The 23,175-nt window shown below is 35.4% G+C and overlaps 1 protein-coding gene across 10 annotated transcripts in view; it reads right to left on the bottom strand.

The window, feature by feature from the left end:
- LOC136033896 (trafficking kinesin-binding protein milt-like) overlaps positions 1–23,175 on the bottom strand; it is a 143,891-nt gene that overhangs the window by 89,205 nt on the left and 31,511 nt on the right. For 6 of the 10 annotated variants that reach the window (XM_065714886.1, XM_065714887.1, XM_065714884.1 and 3 more), the window contains 2 exons: positions 21,309–21,413; positions 5,259–5,335 (listed from right to left, as the gene is read on the bottom strand). In XM_065714886.1, coding sequence (XP_065570958.1) covers positions 5,259–5,335; positions 21,309–21,413 — 182 coding nt within the window. Of the gene's footprint in view, positions 1–5,258; positions 5,336–16,864; positions 17,014–21,308; positions 21,414–23,175 lie in introns of those variants that run through there. The other 4 variants (XM_065714892.1, XM_065714893.1, XM_065714890.1 and 1 more) reach the window with 2 other exon arrangements.

The raw sequence follows: 23,175 nt of genomic DNA, 5'->3' as shown, positions 1-23,175 counted from the left end.
CAGACCTTCCAGAACAAAAGCCATGCTGTGAGCTATACAAGAGGTTATTTGCTTCAAGATGTCTAATAGCTGCAGAATTAATTATGCTTAACAACAGCTGATGTCCTGCTGATAGGTTTTAAGTTTTCAGCAAGGTCTTTTCTACCTTTCTTAAATATTGGAATGATATGGGCTGTTTTCCAATCCAGAGGTAGCCTGGAAACATTTAATGATAACTTGAACAGTAAGGAAAGAGGTTGACACAAGGCCATTCAACATTCATGTAGGATGATCGCCCAGTCAATTTATTCAATTTGAGTGACGTAAGTTCCTTTAGAACTATTGAATCATTAATCAGAATAGATTCAATAGTATGAGATACATTATGAAAAGGAGGTGGGGGAAAACAATACTGGAATTGGAGGGAAAACAGATGCAAATTGTTTGTTGGTAATTTCAACTTTCAGCTAAGGATCAGCAACTGGTTGAATATTATACAGAATATCAGGAACAGTGCGTCTGCTGCAACATTTTTTAGGGGCATAACACCAGAAAGATTTAGGATTATCCCTAACATCCTCAGCCAGTTGTTCCTCAAACCTTATCTTCAACTGCTTGATATGGGTGGTTGTCTGGTTAATAAGTTGATAATTTTCTGAGATTTTATTTTTCCTGTAATAATTCCATGCTCAATGTTTTTTATTAATTAGCCTACCTGTTTAACCCAAAAGATTCTGGTGCAAGACTTTCCAACATGCGAAATTACAGTTTTCACATTAGAACACTTCTCCTCAATATTGATGGTGATAAACTGTTCCCAATTGACATTGGCAAGTCTTTTGGAGACTAATTTGTAATATTTTTGGTGCTTGAAAGAGGGTTGTTTGGTAGGCAAACATATCTCTGAAACAATTACAACATGGGTACTGTTACCAATGAGTGTGGTAATTTCATTCTTAATAAGGTCAGGATTACTGAGAATAACAAGATCAAGAGTGTTGGAAACTTGCCCTCTCTGGACCGAGTTGGTTCTGAAATTGTTTGACTGAGGGAAGAAAGGAGAATCTCTAGTACAAAAACCAGATCCATCAATCCATTGGATTTCAGGAAGGTTAAAGTCAAAGGACAAAATCATAACTTGCAAAACTGAATATGACATGTGATAGCATAGCAGCCAAATTAGATTCAGAGTCCAAACCACAGGGGGCACTGGGGCTTCTATAAACAACACCGACTACAATTGAGATTGTCTGATTGTGTTCTTTTTTCCAAACAGACTCAATTTCATTAGTAATAAGAGAACTAAAATTAATGAGACTAACCTTTAGTCCATCTCTTACATATAAATATACCCCTCTATCACAAAGTGGAGAATTCAGGTTAGAAAAGAGTTGGTAGCCATTGATTTGGATTTCATCAGGTGATAAGGCTGAAAAGGTGTTTTAGGTGCAACTTCTGTAATTGCTGCAACATCCACCTCTGCCATTAGCACACAAAAGGAAAGTTATGAAAGTTTATTAGGGAGGCTATCAACATTGGAACGAAGGAACTTCATTCCTTGAGATGTAGGAATCTGAGAGAATGCAGGACAAGTATAAGCAGGAACCAAAGAACTAAGAATAGTGTTGGATACCATGCTGTAAAATGACAAGGAAGAAACTGTAGGTGAGCAAGTTAGAGCAGAAGAAACACTAGAAATAGAAGCAAAAGAAAGGTCAGCATCAGATGAAGAAACATTATTATGAACACTACTGGGCACTTGAGAGACAAGCTAATCACTTAAATAATTTACAGGAATAGAAGGAGACAGAGTCACCAGCAGAACATTGGAGCAATTGGAGGGACTGCTCCAGCTGGCAAGTTTTTTTGAACAATAGCATTTCACCTCCTTGACTAGAGCTTTGTTTGATCTTCCTAAGGACATTTGCCATAGAAACAAATTGTATCTTTGGTTTCAATTATTTCTGTATGATTTGTTTTTTCAAATTAATTGATAGTACAGAGAAAAAGAGAGGGAGAGAGGCTACCTGAGGGTTGTTGGCTACTTGGATGTCTTTTTATGTTTACTGGGATGATACCAATATCAATTCCATACATGGAGGCCAGATAATTAAACAGGAAAACAGTATCATCAGTTGGGGGGGATTCCATATGTAATAATATTCAAGTGTCTTCCAAAGTGCTGACACTCAGAATGAGCAATCTGACAAATATAATTCTCAGTCAAGGGTGCTAAAGAAAGTTTAGACAGATAGAAAGATAATTGACAAGTTGTAGTAAAGTCCTTTATAAGATCTTCCCTGAAAGTTTTCAAGGAATTATCCATGACAGAAGTTAGCTTTTCTATCATAGCTTTCTCACTACTAGGAGGAGGAGGAGGGTTAACTTTGGAGGCTGGGCAGTACCATGTACCTGTAGGTGACAGCATCATTTTACTTAACAGTTTATATTCACTAGGGGACAGGTCTAAACAATCACCACAGGTCCATTTTACACAAATGTCACACTTGATTGATGAAGACTCCTGATTCAATTCAGTAGTACATGCTGCACATTTATCATGGCTTTTCACTGGGCTGATATGCTTGCATTTGGCCTTATTGGACATAAAATACCAGTAAATAAATAACTCTTGGAAATAGTTTGTCAGCTGTCACTAATTCAGAGACTTAGAACTAAGGCAAATGCTTCTTAGGAAATGAGGCAGGTACTTGGCTCACTGCCTATATATAATGAAACAAAAAAAATTTGCAAATCAAAGTATTGAATTGTAAATAGGTCCCAGGATTTGAGAAACCAATTCTACATGAACAGGTAATAAACAAATAGCAGAGCTGTCAAACAATTAGTGCAATATTTTGTCATGACATTCATCACTGTTTATACAACACAACAGTAGCCTATTACAGGCTAACAAAAAAAACAGGAATAAATGCTAGAGCAAACTTAACAAATTGCAAACACCAATTAACCAAATAGCTGGGATAATCTTGTCTCTAATGATACAAGTCAATATGTAAATTGAGCACTTGATCACACTAAAAAAGAGTGATTTTGAATGGTTTATTTTAGCCTCTTGGAGCCAACAGATCTGCTTCAACCCCTATGAAAGAAACAATGCTCTACATTATGAACATGAAGCATCATGCCATGGTATTCACTTATTTTCATTCTATGCATGCTCATCACTTCAGAAGACTTGGCACAAAATATTTATGCCCACTTTTCCAGAAGCATTTCCAGGCAAGATTAGTATGCTGAAATGCAAGAGCTCTTAATCAGATTATCAAGTTTCCTTCCATTATTATATGCTTTTTAAAGTCATTTCAAATATTTTTTTGTTAGATTATGCACTCAATCACACACAAAGATAAATTAGAGATTGAGAAGATAATCAGTTTAAAATAGGAGCAATACTGCAGTGTTGTCAACTGTGACTCTTTTGTGATTTTTTTTTTTAGTTTTCACCTCATTTCCCTTTCTGATTCAAGAGACAGGGAAAATCAATCGTTTTTTGTAAAATCACTTCTGTAAGGTTATTAAGGTTTACAAAATCAAGATAGTTTCAAATTAAATTGCTCAAATCAAAGAACATAAATAATGCATTTTGACTTTTTTAACATCTTTTCTCTCTTGCAAAACTACTACAAACCCACTGTTATGGAGTTATTATATATTTGCACATTAGGGGGGGAGGAGGGTAAAGCATAGCATATATTAAAATACAGCAATGCTATAAAGCATACGCTATGCTTTACCCCCAGCCCCCTAATGTGCAAATATATAGCCCAAATTTGTTTCTAAACTATTACAGATTTGTGATTTCAAATATCTGATCAACAAAAACAGAAATGATTGCAATTCTATATGTATAAATACAAGAATATTTGGGCTGGAATAACTCTATAATGGTGAGTTTGAGGTAGTTTTGCAAGAGAGAAAAGGTTTTCAAAAAAGTCAAAATGCATCTATTAACAATAGTTTCATGACCCCAAACAATTGTTCCAGTAATACCACCATTGACCTATACTTTAGCCTGTAGACCCATCCCTGAAACTTTCATTAGTCAATGTTCCTATGACCTGAGCAATAGTTTTGGTCATGAAACTATTGTTAATAGATACATTTTGACATTTGAATATCTTTTCTCTCTTGCAAAACTACTGCAAACTCACCATTATGGAGTTATTCTATCCTAAAAATCTCCTGTATTTATACATATAGAATTACAATCATTTTCTGTTTTTGTTGATCAGATATTTGAAATCATGAATTTGTAATAGTTTAGAAACAAATTTGGGCTAAATGTTTGCACATCAGGGGGGTGGGGGTAAAGCATAGCATATATTAAATATGTAAACTAAACATTGCTGTATTTAACATATGTTATGCTTCAGCCCCCCCCCCTAATGTGCAAATATATAATAACTCTATAATGGTGAATTTACAAGAGGGAAAAGATGTTAGTCAAAATGCATCTATTAACAATAGTTTCATGACCCAAAACAATTGTTCAGGTAATAGGAACATTGACTGTTTCATTTTCCTAACCTAACCCCTTTCCAAGATAGCAAGAAGCCACTAAACTAGAATTTTAACAAAGTTTTTTCTGATGCAAATAAATATTAAATTTGGATTCAGGGTGCAATTCTGATTGTAGAGGTAAGTTTGAACTTTAATCCTAGCCTACCAAATGTGCAAATAAATACATTGAATTCATACATAGCAATAGGGGAGGGGTAAAGTTCATTTTCAAAGCAAATGCATATTAAATTTAGATTCAGAATGCAATTCTGACTGCAGAGGTAAGTTTATTTCTTAGCTACCTGAAAATTCTGGGTAAAATTGTAGTTAATTGACTTCTTGCTATCTTGGAAAGGGTTTAGGTTAGGAAAATGAAACTTTCAGGGATGTGTCTACAGGCTAAAGTATGCCCTGGGAAGGTATTTTAAAGTAACCACCTCCATTCCTTCTCCCTCCATAGGGCCCTGAAATTTGCCTACATGACAGGTATAAACCACACATTTTTTAAGGTCATCAAAGGTCAGGGCCCTCTAGAGGGAGAAGGAGTGGAGGTAGTTGCTTCAAAATACCTTCCCAGGACATACTTTAGTCTGCAGATTTATCCCTGAAAATTTCATTTTCCTAACCTACACCCTTTCTGAGATAGCAAGAAGTCAATTAACTAGAATTTTACCAAATTCTGTGAATATAAACATTACCCAAGAATAAATGTGCCTATAAAAGCAATAAATTAATAGCCTAGGCCTATGTCTTACCTCTTCTAAAAGTTTAGTGACTGCCTCTATGTCATCATAGGTTTTCGTCATCTGGCTTATTCTCTCTCCAGATAAAACTGAGATAAAAATACAGCAATAAATTACATTTCATAACCATTAAATCATATATCTGACAAACTTCGATCAAAAATTCAGAAAAAATTCCATCAGATAATACACCTTGAACTAACTGTATAGACTTTTTTCTATAATTGAAAACCAACCGAAACGCTACCGTCTTTGGTTTTTAAATAGGGAGCGTTAAGGCAGAAGATAGTTGTCTCAGTCAACTGAACGCCTTAAAAAAAACCAAAAAAAAAACCGCTACTTTCAAGTATCAAATGCGCCAAATCGTAAAATACAAGAATCGCCCAGTTACCCTGTACAGTTTCAGAAAAAACGTAGTAACTTCTTTTATTGAAAATTTCCAAAGCACAGAGACTTGGCATATATTTTCTTTCTTTTAAATTGTATGTTAATTTAGCTCAATAGTCGTTTTAGGCATTATAACTCCTATTAAGGTACCTTAATAGGAGTGCAAAAAATAAGAAAATAACGTCAGATGTCAGAGGAAATTAGGTGGCGGCTGCCATCCTTCCCAGGCCTAGAACTGCCACTGATATAGCTCTTTCTAGAGAGGATAGAAAATGGTGTCATATTGATATGTCAAAAAACATATTCACTAGTCAGGCTTCACAATATTATCTACACAGAAATATCAACTTTCCATCAAGTTCGAATATTTCATCATTTTCAAATTTTGGATTATAGTGATTTCCCATGAGGTAAGCGGACATATCACACTGGTTTGCCAAAGGCTCAAAAGAAACTAAATTTGTTTCTGTTTGGTGAAATATTTTCAGCTAAAGAGTTGTAGACCATTTTACATTCTTAAGTTAAAGGCTTTTTTCGCTGTCCAATTGCTAGCTAACAGTTTCTGTTAGGATGGTGAAAGCATAAATTTATTTAATGATCATAATTCAAAAGTTCCTCAAGTTTCAAAAGAGAGAATCCTGGCTTTAGCCCAAACTGGCTTTCCGACTCCTGATGTAAGTCAGCCCTTTGCAGGAGTATTAATTCACAAAAAAAAATGGGAAGGCAAAATAAATTTCCAAACCTACAAAAGAATAATTTTTTCTTGTTTTCAGTGAGAATACAAAATAAGGTGTTTGGTGTAATTTTTTTTCAATGAGAACATCAAAGAAGGTTCCTTCAATGAAACTACCAAAAAAGTTTTCTTCAAAACCGAGTGAAAGAAACCTCAAACACCACCTCCCCCATTTCTTTCTTCTAATTGACATTTCTTCGGGGGCCAAAATGACAAATCTGAAAGTAAACTAACAAAGAAAATTCAAAAAGACGATCCATTTCTCGTTTTGATTTTAATGTAGCAATCATCTGTTGGGAGAAATGTCACAGAGTTTCTGTTGTTTGCTAATGTACTTAAGAATATCGAATACACCAGAGTACACTATTATATGGAATTACTTAAACTAACTATTGAAAATTATTTGGAAGTGTCGATGGTAAGTAATAGTTTAGTGATTTATTACTGATCTTAAAAGTATTTAGTAGAAAATTTACAAAATTAAAAGGCAATCATGTTCTTTGGCACTAATGCCTAAAAAAAGCCCGTCTAATAGACTATTACTGCTGCTGAAAAAGCTAGGCAAAAGCGCAAAGTTTTTAAGTTTCTTGCAGAACAATACGAGTTTCAATAAAAATCAGCAATTAAGAATTTAAGACTAATATGGCGAGATTCAATATAAAAGATGTGGATTCAACAGTTTTGTGACAACTACTAATGGGAAATGATGATCTAAAATTGATAAAGTACTCAAATAAAGTCAAGTAAGTAAAAACAGGGGATCCTTATCTCTTTGCTTATACGTTCAGAAATCTTTCCTTCAGAATTCTGAATTATCAGCAAACAATTTTAAATAATTGCATATATTTTTTGAAAACAAAATTGTTGCTAAAGTAAGAAAGAAGTTATGGAATTTCTTTTGAATTTCTATTATTAAATAGAATTTTTAAATACTGACTCGTGAACGTCTAGTTTCAGAATCAATGTATTGGCGTTGAGTAAATAGAGGAATAATATATCTCCCATTTATGTCCCCTCTTAGCCATTTCGTATAGAAATGAGGATCAATGATTTCCTTAAATAGGGATTTAGGAGAATATTCACCGAGTGCTCTATACAAAAATTTAATTAAAAATTACCTTACAAAATATTATAAAAAGCCAATAAATATTAACACAGAACCTGTCAAAAATAGACCTATAAGATCAGCAGCGAAAAAAGCTAGGCTGGCATGAACAAGAGCTAAGAGCTCATATGGCGCTTGTGACGAGGCAAGAAGAGCTAAGAGCCATGAGCTCTAACAAAATTCAAAGAATCAGTTGATTGATTTAAAAGGAAAAGTAGAGGCTTAATGCCGGTCAGGATTTAATATAAGAGCTCTGCGTCACGATGTCCTTCTAAATATCAAAATTCATTAAGATCCGATCACCCATTCGTAAGTTATAAATACCTCATTTTTTCTAATTTTTCCTCTCCCTTTAGCCCCCCAGACGGTAGAATCTGGGAAAACGACTCTATCAAGTCAATTTGTGCATCTCCCTGACACGCCTACCAATTTTCATCGTCCTAGCACGTCCAGAAGCACCAAACTGGCCAAATCACAGAACCCCTCCCCCCAACTCCCCCAAAGAGAGTGAATCTAGTACGTTTACGTCAATCACGTATCTACGACACTTGCTTATTCCATCCGCCAAGGTTCATCCCGATTCCTCCACTCCAAGTGTTTTCCAAGATTTCCCCTCCAACTCCCCCAATGTCAAAAGATCTGGTCGGGATTTGAAAAAAAAGAGCTCTGAGACATGAATTCATTCTAAATATCAAATTTCATTAAGATCCGATCACCTATTCATAAGACAAAAATGCGCCAATTTTCACGTTTTCCGAGAATTCCGGTTTCCCCCTCCAATCCCCCCCCCCAATGTCACAGAATCTGGTCGGAATTCAAAATTAGAGCTTTAAAGCACAAGATCCTTCTAAATGTCAAATTTCATTAAGATATGGTCACCCTTTCGTAAGTTACAAATACCTTATTTTTCCAAATTACCCCCCCCCCCAACTCTACCAAAGAGAGCAGATCCGTTCCGGTTATGTCAGTCACTTATCTTAGACAGATTTTTATTCTTCCCATCCAGTTTCATCCTGACCACTCCGCTTTAAGTATTTTCTAAGATTTCTGCCCCCCCCCCCAATGACGCTGGATCCGGTCGAAATTTAAAATTAGAGATCTGAGTTACGAGGTCCTTCTAAATATGAAGTTTCATGAAGATCCGATCACTCCTTCGTAAGTTAAAAATACGTCATTTTTTCTAATTTTTCAGAATTACAACCCCCCCCCCAATAGAGTGGATCCGTTCCAATTATGTCAATCATGTATCTAGGACTTCTGCTTATTTCCCCCCCCCCAAGTTTCATCCCGATCCCTCCACTCTAAGTGTTTTCCAAGATTTTAGGTTTCCCCCTCCCAACCCCCAACCCCCTCAGTGTCACCAGATCCGGTTGGGATTTAAAATAACAGCTCTGAGACACGATATCCTTCCAAACATCAAATTTCATCAAGATCTGATCAAGTGTTCGTAAGTTAAAAATACTTCATTTTTTCAGAATCAACGAGCCCCCCACTCCCACCCCCCTCCAGATGGTCAAATCGGGAAAACGACTATTCCTAATTTAATCTGGTCTGTCCCTGATATGCCTGCCAAATTTCCTCGTCCTAGCTTACCTGGAAGTGCAAAACTGGGACCGACAGACCGACAGAATTTGTGATTGCTATTCCATTTGGTTAATACCAGGTGCCATAAGAACGTGTTTTTAAATAATTTTCTTTCATTTCAATGAATTACCTCGTTTCATAACAATTGATTTATCAGTCCTGGTTGAACTTCGCTGAGGTAAGGATGCTAGGACTGTTTTGAAAAACTGCTCATTTTAGTTTTATTGATTTTATACTCTTGTAAGTTGTTTTTTTTTTCAAAAGAAACAGAAGTAATATTAGAATTCAGAGCTTTGGTGATACCATCTTTATGTTGTAGTAGGCGTTTCTCGAAATTCTGGTGGGTTCTCCCTACATAGAATTTGCCACAGTCGCATGGTATTTGATAGACACCTCTTTGGCGAGTAACAGGAGTTTTATCTTTACCAGAATTTAGGAGATTTATGATTTTCAAACTGTTGGTAAATACAACATACAGATTATTTTGTGTACATACTTTTTTAAGATTTGTAGCGATTTTTGGGATATATGGGAGGTAAATTATGTTTTGGGGCTTATTGTTCTATTTGTGATTTTTTCATTCTATTCATCCGAAATATTCATTCTAATTTGTTTCCCACTGTCTTAAAAAAATTCCCTATTGTTCTTATTGTTTTTGGTGTTTGTGATGGGAAGGCAAAGTGGTCTTCGTCGTTATTTACGTCTTGCTTATGGGGAGCAGTTGGCCAATGATAATTTTACTTCATTAGTTTAGGCAAAAAACACGCTAATATTATCAACCAACAAAAATTCTTGGAATCTTGCAAATTTGAAAATCTTATTCCCAAGTCTTTAAGATTCAGATTACACTTAAATACCCGAAAAGAAGAGGGATTTGCTCATACATTACAATTAAAAACATTAATACACATTATTAAAGATAGAAAACAAAAAAAGATACATTATTTCCTCTGAAAGGAAATCTCTAGAAAAGTTTTTATTCGAAAATTTGTCTTCTGCTGATTTTAACCAAGCTGCTGGATTAGAAAGAAATTTATTTAGCCATGATTTCCGCTTATCAAGGGAACGACTTATTAAAAAATTGGAAAACCTACGAGATGAATCATCAATAAATAACCTGTTTATGCTCCAAGATTCACTCCTGGACCGGCTGTGGTTAATTTGTCCTCTAGAACGCTTGAACCATTGGAATTTCAAACTCTCAAAAAAGGTCCAAAATTCTCTTTTCTTCCAAAACAAGTTCTGTGGTGAATTTGATTTCCTCTCTAGAGTCTTCTTTGCACAAATTTTATTCATCTATTTCCAACCCAGACTAAGTTAGGGCTTGTCTTATTGATACACTTTACAATAATAAAAAAAGGCCAATCTTCCTACCAATATAAAACCAGATAATTTGCGTGACCTAAGAATTCTATCGAATCTCCGCAAAGATCCGTCCATTATTATAACTAAAGCAGATAAAAGCAATTCTTTGGTTGTCATGGATACGAAAGATTACGACACAAAAATTTATGCACATCTAAATGACAAAACTACATATAAAACTACAACCCACGATCATACTGATCAGTTTGCTAACAAAATTATGAAAGAATTAAAAGATCCAAAACAAAATGCTAAAATTACTCCACAATTATAAATTTTTATCCCCGAGGCAGCTTTTGTCCAAAATTGTATGGTCTACCAAAACTACATAAGCAAGGCATTCCTTTAAGGCCAATTGTAGCTTGTACGAAAGCCCCCGCCTCCAACATTGGAAAATGGTTATGTACAGCCTTCAAACCTTTGTTTTTTTCTCAAAAATCTTATATATGTAATTCGGTTGATTTAGTTGAAAAAATCAACAATGTAAATATTTCAGAAAATACAACTATCAGTAGCTTTGATATTGTGTCTATGTATACAAATTTAATGTAGCAGAATCCGAGAAATTATTAGAAAATAAAATAAATGAAAATTATGAAATAATAGAAGTTTTAGCAACAGGATTAGATTGCGATGTTTTAATGACCTTGGTTAAACTTTGTAACAAGTATTCAATGTATTTCCAATTCCGTAATTCTTCCTACCAACAAATAAATGGCTTACCCATGGGTGCGCCTCTTTCCGGGCTACTGGCCAATATTTATGTTGAGCATATTCAAAATTGGGCATTAAATTCATATTTTTTGAAACATATCTTTTTGGGACGTTACATGGATGACGTAATTTCACTTTGGAACTATAGGGAAAATGAACTTAGGGGTTTATTAGATCACCTTAATACATATGATAGGAACTTACAGTTTACCTTAGAAATTGAAATTACAAATATAATATCATTCCTAGATGTTCTAATTATTCGTAACTTAGATGAACTCAATTTTACTATTTACAGAAAACCAACACAAAACAATAGATATTTACATTTTGGATCAAACCACCCCCAAAAGTTAAAAGAGGTATCGTAATATCTCTCGTCGGTCGTGCCCTAAACATTTGTTCTGATTCCTACATAACAGCTGAACTAGACTTTATCAGGGACATACTTTTTTGGAAATGGGTATCCTCTTTTATTTATTAATAATACAACTAACCGTAGAGTGAAAAGACACTCCCATAAAATCAACGATAATTTACTATTTGAGAATACCGATTAACCCCAAAACATAATTTACCTCCCATATATCCCAAAAATCACTAGAAATCTTAAAAAAGTATTCACACAAAATAATGTGTATGTTGTATTTACCAATAATTTGAAAATCATAGATCTCCTAAATTCTGGTAAAGATAAGACTCCGGTTACTCGCCAAAGAGGTGTCTATCAAATACCATGCGACTGTGGCAAATTCTATGTAGGGAGAACACACCAGAATTTCGAGAAACGCCTACAACAACATAAAGATGATATCACCAAGCTCTGAATTCTAATATTATTAGAATTCATTAGAAACTAAATATTATTATAGTTTCTTTTGATTCTGCTTTAAGCAGCCCTGTTTTCGAAAATCCTAGCCACAAAATACTTTTTGAAGAATCCGCCATTATTAACAATGATCTAGGCATAAATCAAGTAGTTCAAGAAGCAATTGAAATCAGACTTAAGATTAATAATAATATTTCCTTAAATAGGGATTTAGGAGAATATTCACTGAATGCTCTACACACAAATTTAATTAAAAATGACCTGGCGAAATATTATAAAAAACCAATAGATATTTACACATAACCTGTCACAAATAGACCTATAAGATCAGAAGCGAAAAAAGCTCGGCTGGCATTAAAACGTGTTTTTAAATCATTTACTTTCATTTCAATGAATTGCCTCGTTTCATAACAATTTATTTATCAGTCCTGGTTGAACTTCGCTGAGGTAAGGATGCTGGGACTGTTTTGAAAAACTGTTCATTTTAGTTTTATTGATTTTATCCTCTTCTAAGTTGTTTTTTCTTATTTGTATTGCTGAGGACGGCCCTTGGACATAGGGTCGAAATATTCGCTCTAATTTGTTTCCCACTGTCTTAAAAATTTCCCTATTGTTCTTCTTGTTTTTGGTGTTGGTATATATATATATATATATATATATATATATATATATATATATTTATTTATTTATTTGGTGTTGTGCTGAAGACGGCCCTTGGACAAAGGGGTGAAATATTCACTGAATTGAATTCCACTGTCTTGAGAAAATTTCCCTATTGTTTCTAAGTTGTGTTTGTTTGATATGGAATGGCAGTATGGCCCTCGTCGCTATTTACCAAATTGTGAAATAGCCATTTTACTCGTAATGGTCCAAAGATCATATAGCAAAGTCTTCAGGGCGGACACAACCCTCCAGAGCCCAGGGGCAAGGATTGTAAGTTATGCCCCGGGCATATAAGGTTTTCATGGAACGGATGGTCGCATAAAGTTTGGTTCGGACGGGGCTCATTTGATTAGAAGTTGGAAGATTGATGTATTAGATTAATGTATAATCCCTAGGGCCGTAACCAGGAATCATTTTGGGGTGGGTTGTTTTTCCATGGGTGGAGGGGAGTACAAAAAAATGTAAAAAACACATCAAAAATATGAAATTGATATTTAATCCCTCTTGATTTCTGGGAATATTTCTGTTCTACGCTGTTATTATAAAAGTAAAGAGTAACATTTAACCCCAAAATGAGCATTCCGTATAGGAAAAAGACTAGGAACTTTATATTTCTCTGCAGCCGTCAACGAAGTAGTCAAGTCAAGCCGTAATAAAACAATCCTATTAGGAATAGACATCCGGATGTCAAACTGGACCAACCTGTCAAAGTTCTAATAGACAAAGGATTTTGACAAAATTAGACGTAGCCATTGAAAAAACAAAAGGGACACACAACAGTGTCTTATGCTGTAAAAAAGTAAATATCTTGTTCAAAAATACATATAAAAGCTATTAAACTCCCCCTGAGCGTTATCGACTTTATAAGCCGCAATCTGACCAACAATTAAGTTTTGGTGTCAACAGAGGTCGTTTTCGAAAAAAAAAACTAAAACGCAAATTTTTGAAGAAATCAAATAACATAAATAAAATCTGGTTCGTACATTTACTTTAGAAAACTAAGCTGTTTCAAACTATATGTCATTCATATTTCTATTAGTTTCTATCATCTTGAAACATACCTTTTTAGAAATTATAGTGCGTGTGACAGTTTATTTTTTATTTAATTACCGATGGTAATTTTGGAAAAAAACTTCGTACATATTTTTGGCCATGTTCAAGAGTATAGGCCTTACACATATAATTTCTCACTACATACTACCAATTCCAGAGAAAGATATTGAGTATTGTTTAAGAGAGGAAAAAAACATTGGATCGAAATGAAGTAGATTCCTTTTCAGTCAGTAAGCTTTATCTATTTTACAGTTCGTCTCATAGCACCCCTCTGGCAAAAGACAAGCAGTGCTTTCCCGTTACTATGAAACTAGTTTTACTCAATTGCAAAGTTGCTGAAGCGGCGCTTTTGCTGTCATCTCACAGCTTATATAGACATCAGATGCGCAAACATTTTTCAAAAGCAACACATAGGTATCGTCGTGACAAAGGAATAGAGCCAAGACCTTTCCGCACTGATTGGCGAAATAGGGATACTCCCGGAATAGAGCCAAGATTTTCAGCGCTGATTGGCTGTAAGAGCATCGGAGATTAACGCCCAGTCTAAAGATGTGTGTTGAAATCCTTCTATGGGCAAGATGCAACTCCGCGCAACTGATGTCTATATGGGCTGAGTCATATCGACGCTTTTTTGAGCCTGTGTTCCGACACTAGAACCAGGTTTTGTCATTTAATGCCAAAACCATATTTTCGTAAAAGAAAATTTTGAACTTTTTCAATTAAAGCATCCACTTTCCTCTCAACGGTTGGCATATCTACTTTGCCGTAGCAGAGGTAAACAGGGCCTTCATTTCTTCCTGATCACATAAAATCAAGATCATTAAAGAGTCGCATCTAACTACAAATTTTACGCACAGGTTTGGTAAAGGGGCAAGGCTTGTTCTATTTACTGTTTGTATTTGGCTAAGAAAAAAGTATGTTTTTATAACTTTAATAACACAGCTAAAAAGAATGCGTTTTTTTGTTAATGAGTTTTGGACCTGGACCAAAACCGATTAAGCCGTTAGAAACCCACATCAGAGGCCCAAGTTGTCGGAGTGGTGCACCATGCTTTTATTTACATATTAAGAACTAGAGCCAAGAGCTCATATGGCACTTGTGACGAGTTCGGAAGAGCCAAGAGCTCATATGGCATGAGCTCTAGCATAATTCTAATAGTTAATAGATTAATTTAAAAGGAAAATCAGAGGCTTAATCCCGGTCGGGATTTAAATTAAGAGCTTTGAGACACGAGTTCCTTCTAAACATCAAAATTCATTAAGATCCGATCACCCACTCGTAAGTTAAAAATACCTCATTTTTACTTATTTTTCCTCTCCTTTCAGCCCCCTAGATGATCGAATCGGGGAAAACAACTTTATCAAGTCAATTTATACAAGTCCCTAACACGCCTACCAATTTTCATCGTCCTAGCACGTCCGGAAGCACTGAACTCGCCAAAGCGCTAGACCCTCCTAACTCCCCCAAAGAGAGCAGATGTAGTCCGGTTACGTCAATCACGTATCTAAGACATTTGCTTATTCTACCCACCAAGTGTCATCCCGATCCCTCCACTCTAAGCGTTTTCTAAGATTTTCGTTTTCCCCCTCCAACTCCCCCAATGTCACCAGGTCTGATCGGGATTTAAAATAAGAGCTCTGAGACACAAGTCCTTCTAAATATCAAATTTCATTAAGATCCGGTCACCCGTTCTTAAGCTAAAAATACCTCAATTTTTCTCCTTTTTCCGAATTAACACTCCCTCCAACTCCCCCAAAGAGGGCAGTTTCAGTTCGGTTACGTCACTCATACATCTAGAACTTGTGCTTATTCTTCCTATCAAGTTTCATCCTGATTTCTCCACTCTAAGCGTTTTCCAAGATTTCCGGTCCCCCCAACTCCCCTAATGACACTGGATCTGGTTGGGATCTAAGTAAGATCAGTTACGAGCTCCTTCTAAATTTGAGCTTTCATTAAGATCCGATCCCTCCTTCGCAAGTTAATAACACCTCATTTTATCTAATTTTTCAGAACTAACCACTCCCCCCAACTCCCCCAAGAGAGCGGATCCGTTCCAATTATGTCAACCGCGTACCTAGGAATTGTATTTATTTCCCAGATTTTACCCAGACTTTTCCCAGATTTTAGGTTTCCCCCTCCAATTCCCTCCAATGTTACCAGATCCGGTCGGGATTTAAAATTAGAGCTCTGAAACATAATACCCTTCTAAATATCAAATTTCATTAGGATACGATCACCCGTTCGTAAGTTAAAAATATCTCATTTTTCTAATTTTTCCGAATTAACCGTCCCCCACTCCCCCCAGATGGTCGAATCGGGGAAACAACTATTTCTAATTTAATCTCGTCTGGTCTCTGATACGCGTGCCAAATTTCATCGTCCTAGCTTATCTGGAAGTGCCTAAACTAGCGAAACCGGGACCGACAGACAGACTGACAAAATTTGCGATTGCTATATGGCACTGGGTAAATACCAAGTGCCATAAAAACCACCCACCAAAACTGGCTGTGGGGTTAGTTACTACTTAAGGGGTTTACTATATTTAACTTTGCACAATTTAAAACAATAACATATTCTGATAAATAAGATCCACTAGGAGGAGGGGTATTAATTGATTAATGAGGGTGGCGAACAATCAATTAATCAATCAATTTATCAATACTAAAAAAACAAAACAAGTACAAAACGTAAAGTAATTACGAAGTCCAAGAAGCTTAGCTTGTAATGGGCCAACAAAACAAAAAAAATAAAACACTTATACTTAAATGTAATAACTGACAAAATGAAGAAAGAGTTAAATGACTGTTGATGGACTAAGATAGGATAAAAAAAGAACAACACATGGTAGTTGGAAGATCTAAGGGAATTTTTCAACTGAAAGAAATGCTCGAATGTTAACAACATACACGAATAAAGGAAAATTTTATTTTTGAATAGATATAAATCAAATTTTTCTGCATTTTTGAATTTGAATCCCTCTTATTCGAAAATTTAGTCCTTGCTACTTGCATCTATTTTATTTAACAGTTTTAATGAAAGTGAAATTTATATTCTAAACTTTATTGCTAACGCCCCAAAGTCTCAACTCTCAAAGAATATATGAATTCAATAGCTTTATAAAACAAAAATAAATTTCTTCGCTATAATTACTTAAATTATCGCTACTTTTTTAGTAGAGTACTCACATTTAGAGGAGGAAAATTCCGCCGGCTTTTCCACATGAAATTTACACATACTTTTCCAGTCTTATCATTTGACGACTGAACTAATTAAAATAGACAGGAACGAACGAAAACTTTAATGAATGTCGCAGTTCAGACTTGATCTTTCACCTACAAGCATGGTAAAGGTAAAACTTGTGTAGTTACCCACGAATCAGGTTTACCGTGGGTCACATCACGTACTCTATAAGACCAATACCTGAATTTTGCCGTCAGCAATACTTGTTTTCATACTTATTCAGAAGCATTCGTGCTTATTTGTTGGACTTATTAGCATCCTTTCATCATGTAAAATGATTTCCTGACACTTTATTATAATCAGATTGTAGTCTTTAGAATAATTTCTAGATTAAGTCTTGACCCGATGGGTGAAAATGGCTGGTAACCAGTAAGTTCATTTGAAAGTTGCTTAAAGAAACCAAAAAGCAATTAATGAGACCCAAATACTGGAATTACAGAATTTTGTGCGTCCATCATACAGGCCCGTATATCTTTGCCTAAATCCGATGGTGCTTAAAAAGGGTGATGCACTTCGTGATCTACCCCGTGGCCCAAGGGGTGTCAATTGAGAATCAGGGGTGTAATTTTCTATGGTACAGTAGGAATGGAGTTGGAGGAAAGGAGTTAACTAATCCCAGTTAGTCCCCCCCCAGATGAAATTTTTTGTCTTCAAAGATATTGTCAAAACTAAGATAAGCCTACATAATTCAAGCATCCACAGAAACTGGTCAGTTTTCTTTGGTATATCTTAGCCCTTATGGTACCATATGGCTCATTTTTCAGGTATCACTTTCAGCTGATTTTGGAAAATTTGCTCCAACGTTGCCTCCTCCTAAGGTTTTGATGAAATTACGTCACTGTTGAGAAGAGGAAATTGGACCCCCAAGATTTTGAAAAAATACTTTTTTTGTATTTTCATTGAAAGATGGCTGTTGTCTGGTACTTCTATTAAGAAAGTTGAAAAAGAAAAAAAAAATGTGTCCTCTCTTGACTTTGAAATTTTTATCCCCTTAACTTTTGTGAATTGGCACCGCTGTCAAATCCTCCTGGAAGATTAAGGATGCAAAGAAAGTGTAAAAATTAGCAAAATTTGTTAAACTTATTGGTACTTTTCTGGACTAATTTATTTTTAGCACTTGCTTCTTCATGGAATAACTTGGAGGTTTTTCTCTCCCCTCCCCAACTCCTGGAGAAAATGTGAGTACCCATGAGGCCCAACTATGGTTTTATGTGTGTACCTCTGGGAGTCTATGAAGTATCTAAGTGTGCGACCCCTGCACCGCTTGTCCCAATGGACTTCTTTTTTTCTTTTTTTTAGGAGTACTCATGTCTTTCGAGGAAGATTAACTAAATCCATCTTCCAGTATGTTTCAAAAGCACCTGATGTTGATCTGAAAATAAAAAAGAAAAAAATCCTGGGCTGTGATGAATATAGGGTTTTTGTCAGTCTTGCCTCTCCCCACCCCCGAAGAAAGTTCCAAGGTTCACATTCCCTACACAGTCCAGTAGAACTACGAAAGAAAGGTCAAGCCTCATCATTTGAGCAACAAGTTTTTGGAAACAAAAAATGTTCAGAAAAGTTTGTTTAATTGGACAAAATTGGACAAAATCAGCCGTGTAGAAATACCCCTTTTTCACAGAAAAAAGGGGAAAAAGGGGGAGGGGATCTCAAATTCAAATTTTATAATATTTTCTGGATTAAAAGGTCGTATCCTATTAATTAAAGTCCAGGGATGCCGAAGACGACATCGGAATTGGAAAATTATATAACTTAGTGTCCCGTCCCCCCCCCCTAAGCAAGGCCAGATGGGGTAAAAATACCATTCTTGGTATTATAATAATATTATATATAACTGAAAACAATATAATTGAAAGGTCGTTTTCTATTAATTCAAGTTTGAGGAGACCAAAAATGACATCAGAATTGGAAAGCCCCGTCACTTGGTACCCTATTTCCCAATTTTTTAATTATGAATTATATCATTATAATACCACAAATGGTATTCTTGTCCCTTCTGACCACGTCTAGGGAGAAATGGGGTATTAAGTGATAGAATTTTCCGATTCTGTTGCAGTTTTCGGTCTCTCCAAACTGGAATTAATAGGAAACGACCTTGTTTGGGTGGAAATGGGGTATTAAAGGATAGTATTTTCCAATTCTGATGTCGTTTTCGGGCTGATCAAACTCGAATCAGTGGGAAAAGACCTTTCAATCCAGAAAATATAGCAGAAATTTAAATTTGATATACATCCTTTCCCCCTGTTTTCCGATAAACAAAAGTTTAAGTAGGGATAATTCCGCTTGGAGAATTCTCCTTAGCCTACTTTTATTTGAAAAAAGACTTGTTTTAAATGAATTTCTTATTGTTTTCAAATCATGCGGAAAATCTTCCCTCCATGGAATTTTTTTTCTGGAACTCCGAACCCCTCTCGCCCAATCTACAGTTTCTCCCATGGAAAATCCAACCCTCGGGGAAAAATCTTTCAGACAATTCCAACCCCGCTAAAAATTTCCTCCGGACGTTTGCTCTGGGACATTTCCACATGTAAAATCAAGTCGCAAAAGAGAAAGTAAGACAAATAAAAAGAATTTCATATAGAAATTTGGGCAATTTCTTCGCAGAAACTTCCCCTGGAAAGTTCACCCACGGGAATTCTCACCGTGGAAAATCCCTCCAAACAGGAAACTTCCCTTTCCCCCTAAAAAATAATTTCAGTATACTCCCCAATAAGAAATACTATGTGGAAACAATAGTCAAATTTCATAGCTTACAGCTCTTTCCCCAGGGGCTTTCAGGGTCATGTCATCCTCAAAGACATAGTTACTGGACCTTTCAACTATGTTGAACACAATGGCTATCTCAAAAGTTGGATCGGATGATTTTGGGAAAAAAGGGGTATGGTACTGTGGCACATCTTCTTTCGCCGTCTATTTTTATTTGTATTTAAAATATTGAAAAATAAATTATACGGAGGTAAAATCTTGAATTGTCGAGTTCTCGGCAATAAATAATATTATATATAAAATATTCAGTTTATTGTTATTAGACATTTCCAGGGACTGTTCAAAACAAATAATTTTCAATAAAACGCAAATAACGTAATATACTTTTGACTTTTACAGTTAGGGGAGGGGAGGGGACAGTAGACAAAATCCTATTTGTACTGATTTTTGTTTCTTTAATGTTTAACTTGAATATTTAATTTTATTTTTATTCGTTTTAAGATTTATTCATTCATTTATTTTACTACCTGTTATCTGTAAGTTTGCTATAATTGTTTTTTTTTTCAGTTATGTTCCTTTTGGGTTTCATTTATTCTTTAATGGTAATTTCTAGTCGTTTTGAGTTTGAACTATTATAGGAATTTATTTCTGCTGGTTCCAAGTCTAGTAAGGCTCTTTAGGTTTCTTTGAAAAACGTCTTTTGAGGAAAGCTTTATTAAATTGATATCTCCTTAAAATAGCATCTGACTCACTTCTGCAAGTAATTGTCCAATTAAAGAAATTGCCAAAATTAACTTCTTTTGCAGCTTTCTGGATGTTTAATTGAAAGGAATGTCTTTCTTTGATGGTAGGTAGCTTCGAGTTGACACGGCTGGAAAAAGTCTTCCATAACATCAAATTCAAAGGTATATAAAGTATGTTATTGGTGACATAGCAATTAGTGCGTTCGCAGTTGTGCTCTTTGAAATGTTATAATCTCCAAAGCCAAGACCATAATCAGGTGATCCAGAAAACGAGTTTGTTAAAAGTATTACTTTCGTTAAATTGTTAGTTGCAACGTTCTGTCCAAAATTGTCAAATTAAAATCAAATTAAATCAATTAAATCAAAATTAAATCAATTAAATTCTGATGTCAAATTTTGAATCAATTAAATCAATTAAATCAAAATATGATGTTGAAAAATCATCAAAGGTGCAAGCGCTAATACCCAGACGAATATATTAGCATACTTGTTCCCAAAGCCGTATCCAGGGGAGGGGCTAGAGCGTTTGAACCCTCCCCCCTTAAATCTCTGTTTGATTCGTAAAAAACATAACAAAAATATATACAATTTTTTTATGCGTTTTTAAAGGTTTTTTTACCCCCCCCCCCCTTAACAAAATCCGTGATATGCCCTTGCCTACTCCTTCTAAAGAATCTAGAAAATGAGATAATAAAAAAAAATAAGCGACTATCGAAATCACCGGATCAAAGCGCTTATTTTTGGCTCTTTGGCATAGAGTTGACCTTCGCCAATACTTTGCCAAGCCTTCCTTGCAAGATCAATTAAAGTTTAAGGTCCACCTAAGACACTAATTGATGTCTAACTAATCATGCATGTGAATTGGAATTCAGAGAAATATCTCCTCAGTGAGTCTGAACGAGTATATCCTAAATTACTATATGCAGTTAAAACAACCTACCGAAATAATTCAGGATTTGCCTAATTTGCTCGTCTGTAAATATGACTCCTTGCTTATTTACTCTTGTAATTGGAGGAGGGATAAACCAGTCAGCTTCTTTGTAGCCTAGAAAAGTAGTACTAAAATTGAAAACTAATATTAGACACAAGCATAAAAGTAAGAAAGAGGTGAAGCCAACTTTTATGTGAGGAGGGATAAACCAGTCAGTTTCTTTGTAGCGTAGAAAAGTAGTGCTAAAATTGAAAACCAAAATTAGTCACAAGCATAAAAGTAAGAAGGAGGTGAAGCCAATTTTTATCTGAGGAGGGGTAAACCACTCAGCTTCTTTGTAGCCTAGAAAAGTAGTGCTAAAATTGAAAACTAAAAATTAGACACAAGCATAAAAGTAAGAAGGAGGTCAAGCCAACTTTTATGTGAGGGGATAAACCAGTCAGCATCTTTGTAGCCTAAAAATGTAGTGCTAAAATTGAAAACTAAAAATTAGCCTCAAGTATAAAAGTAAGAAGGAGGTGAAGCCAACTTTTTTCTGAGTGACTATCGATTTAAAACTTGTACAAACTACCAGTTGCACAAGAAGTAATGTCACACGGTGGCGCATTCTCTCCTGGAAAGTCACATAGTCTACAGAAGATTGATGGTTAATATGGGAATTTATCTCAAGGCTTAATTTAACTAAGATCATTCACTTGCTTTTTTATAAAATTATATTCAGTAATGTATAACTGTGCATCAACTATTATGAAGGAGGGGTGGCGGTTCATTGAATGGGCAAGGAAAGGGAGGGGGCAAAACACCTAAAAAAGCGCGTTACAATGCCTAGATTGTACAACTCTTTATGAGTCATTCAGACTAATCATGAATAAGGGTTTATGCGGGGTGATACCTCCTTTCTTAATGCAAAAAACTTTTTTTGAAATTTATTTTAAAGCTCCATTTAACTAAATTGATTTGCTTCATATGTCCTAAAATAATAAATAAGGAAGTACAGTGCACATCACATATTATACAGCAGTGGCGGTGGGGAGAATATTTTGTAGAGGAGGACAGACACCTTGAAAAGTGCATTTTGAATGCCTAAATATTTTAACTCTGATTGAGCCTTAGGATAAATATAGAATGAGTTCTGAGAAAGGGGCGGGGGAGGTGGAAATTAATATATAATCCTTCTTGATTACAAGGATTGTGTTTGGTCTACACCTTAAGTATTGGTACTTGGAGTGGAGGTGAAAGAGCCCCCCCCCCCATTGTGACAATCATTTTCTATGTGGCATAAAATATTATATTCACATACCTACCAAAGCAGAGGTGGAAAAGATGAGGATTCTATCGCCACAAAATTTCTTGAGGGGAGGGGGTGGGGTGGTAATTACGATCAGGATTTTTGTTTCCTGTGGTTTTAAATGGTAGTTTTTTTCTTTTCCTATGTATAAACAAAATTTTAGTGATGGCTTCAGTCCCGTAGAAGGTCAAAAGTCACGCAGAATTTTCATCTGTAAGGACAAAAACTGAAAAAGCGGGAAGCTAACAATCAATTTGCAATTATTGATGTATAAAATTCAACAACAAGGAATTAGAGATTTATGGGGCCAGTAGCCCCTATCATATCTTGGTTTGGCTTAGGCATAATTTGAAATACGATTCGAAACTAACTTTTAAGAGATAGAGATAGAGATTCAATCAACTGAAAGTAAGGAGCAATATTAAAACTAAAATAGAACAATTTTTTCGCTATATAAGGAGAACTGCCTCCTCCTCAGCCCCTTGGTCTTTACGTTAAAGCTTGACTTTTTGTTCTAACTCTTTAGAAAGAGCTTCTGCAACGAAAGTCCCGTTGGATTAGAATAAAAAGCCTTTTTAAAGCCCTAAA

The sequence above is a fragment of the Artemia franciscana genome, chromosome 12 (assembly GCF_032884065.1).
Source record: "Artemia franciscana chromosome 12, ASM3288406v1, whole genome shotgun sequence".
Lineage (NCBI taxonomy): Eukaryota > Metazoa > Arthropoda > Branchiopoda > Anostraca > Artemiidae > Artemia > Artemia franciscana.
Note: the sequence above shows the minus strand (reverse complement) of the source record. Positions and strands in the feature narration are given on the sequence as shown.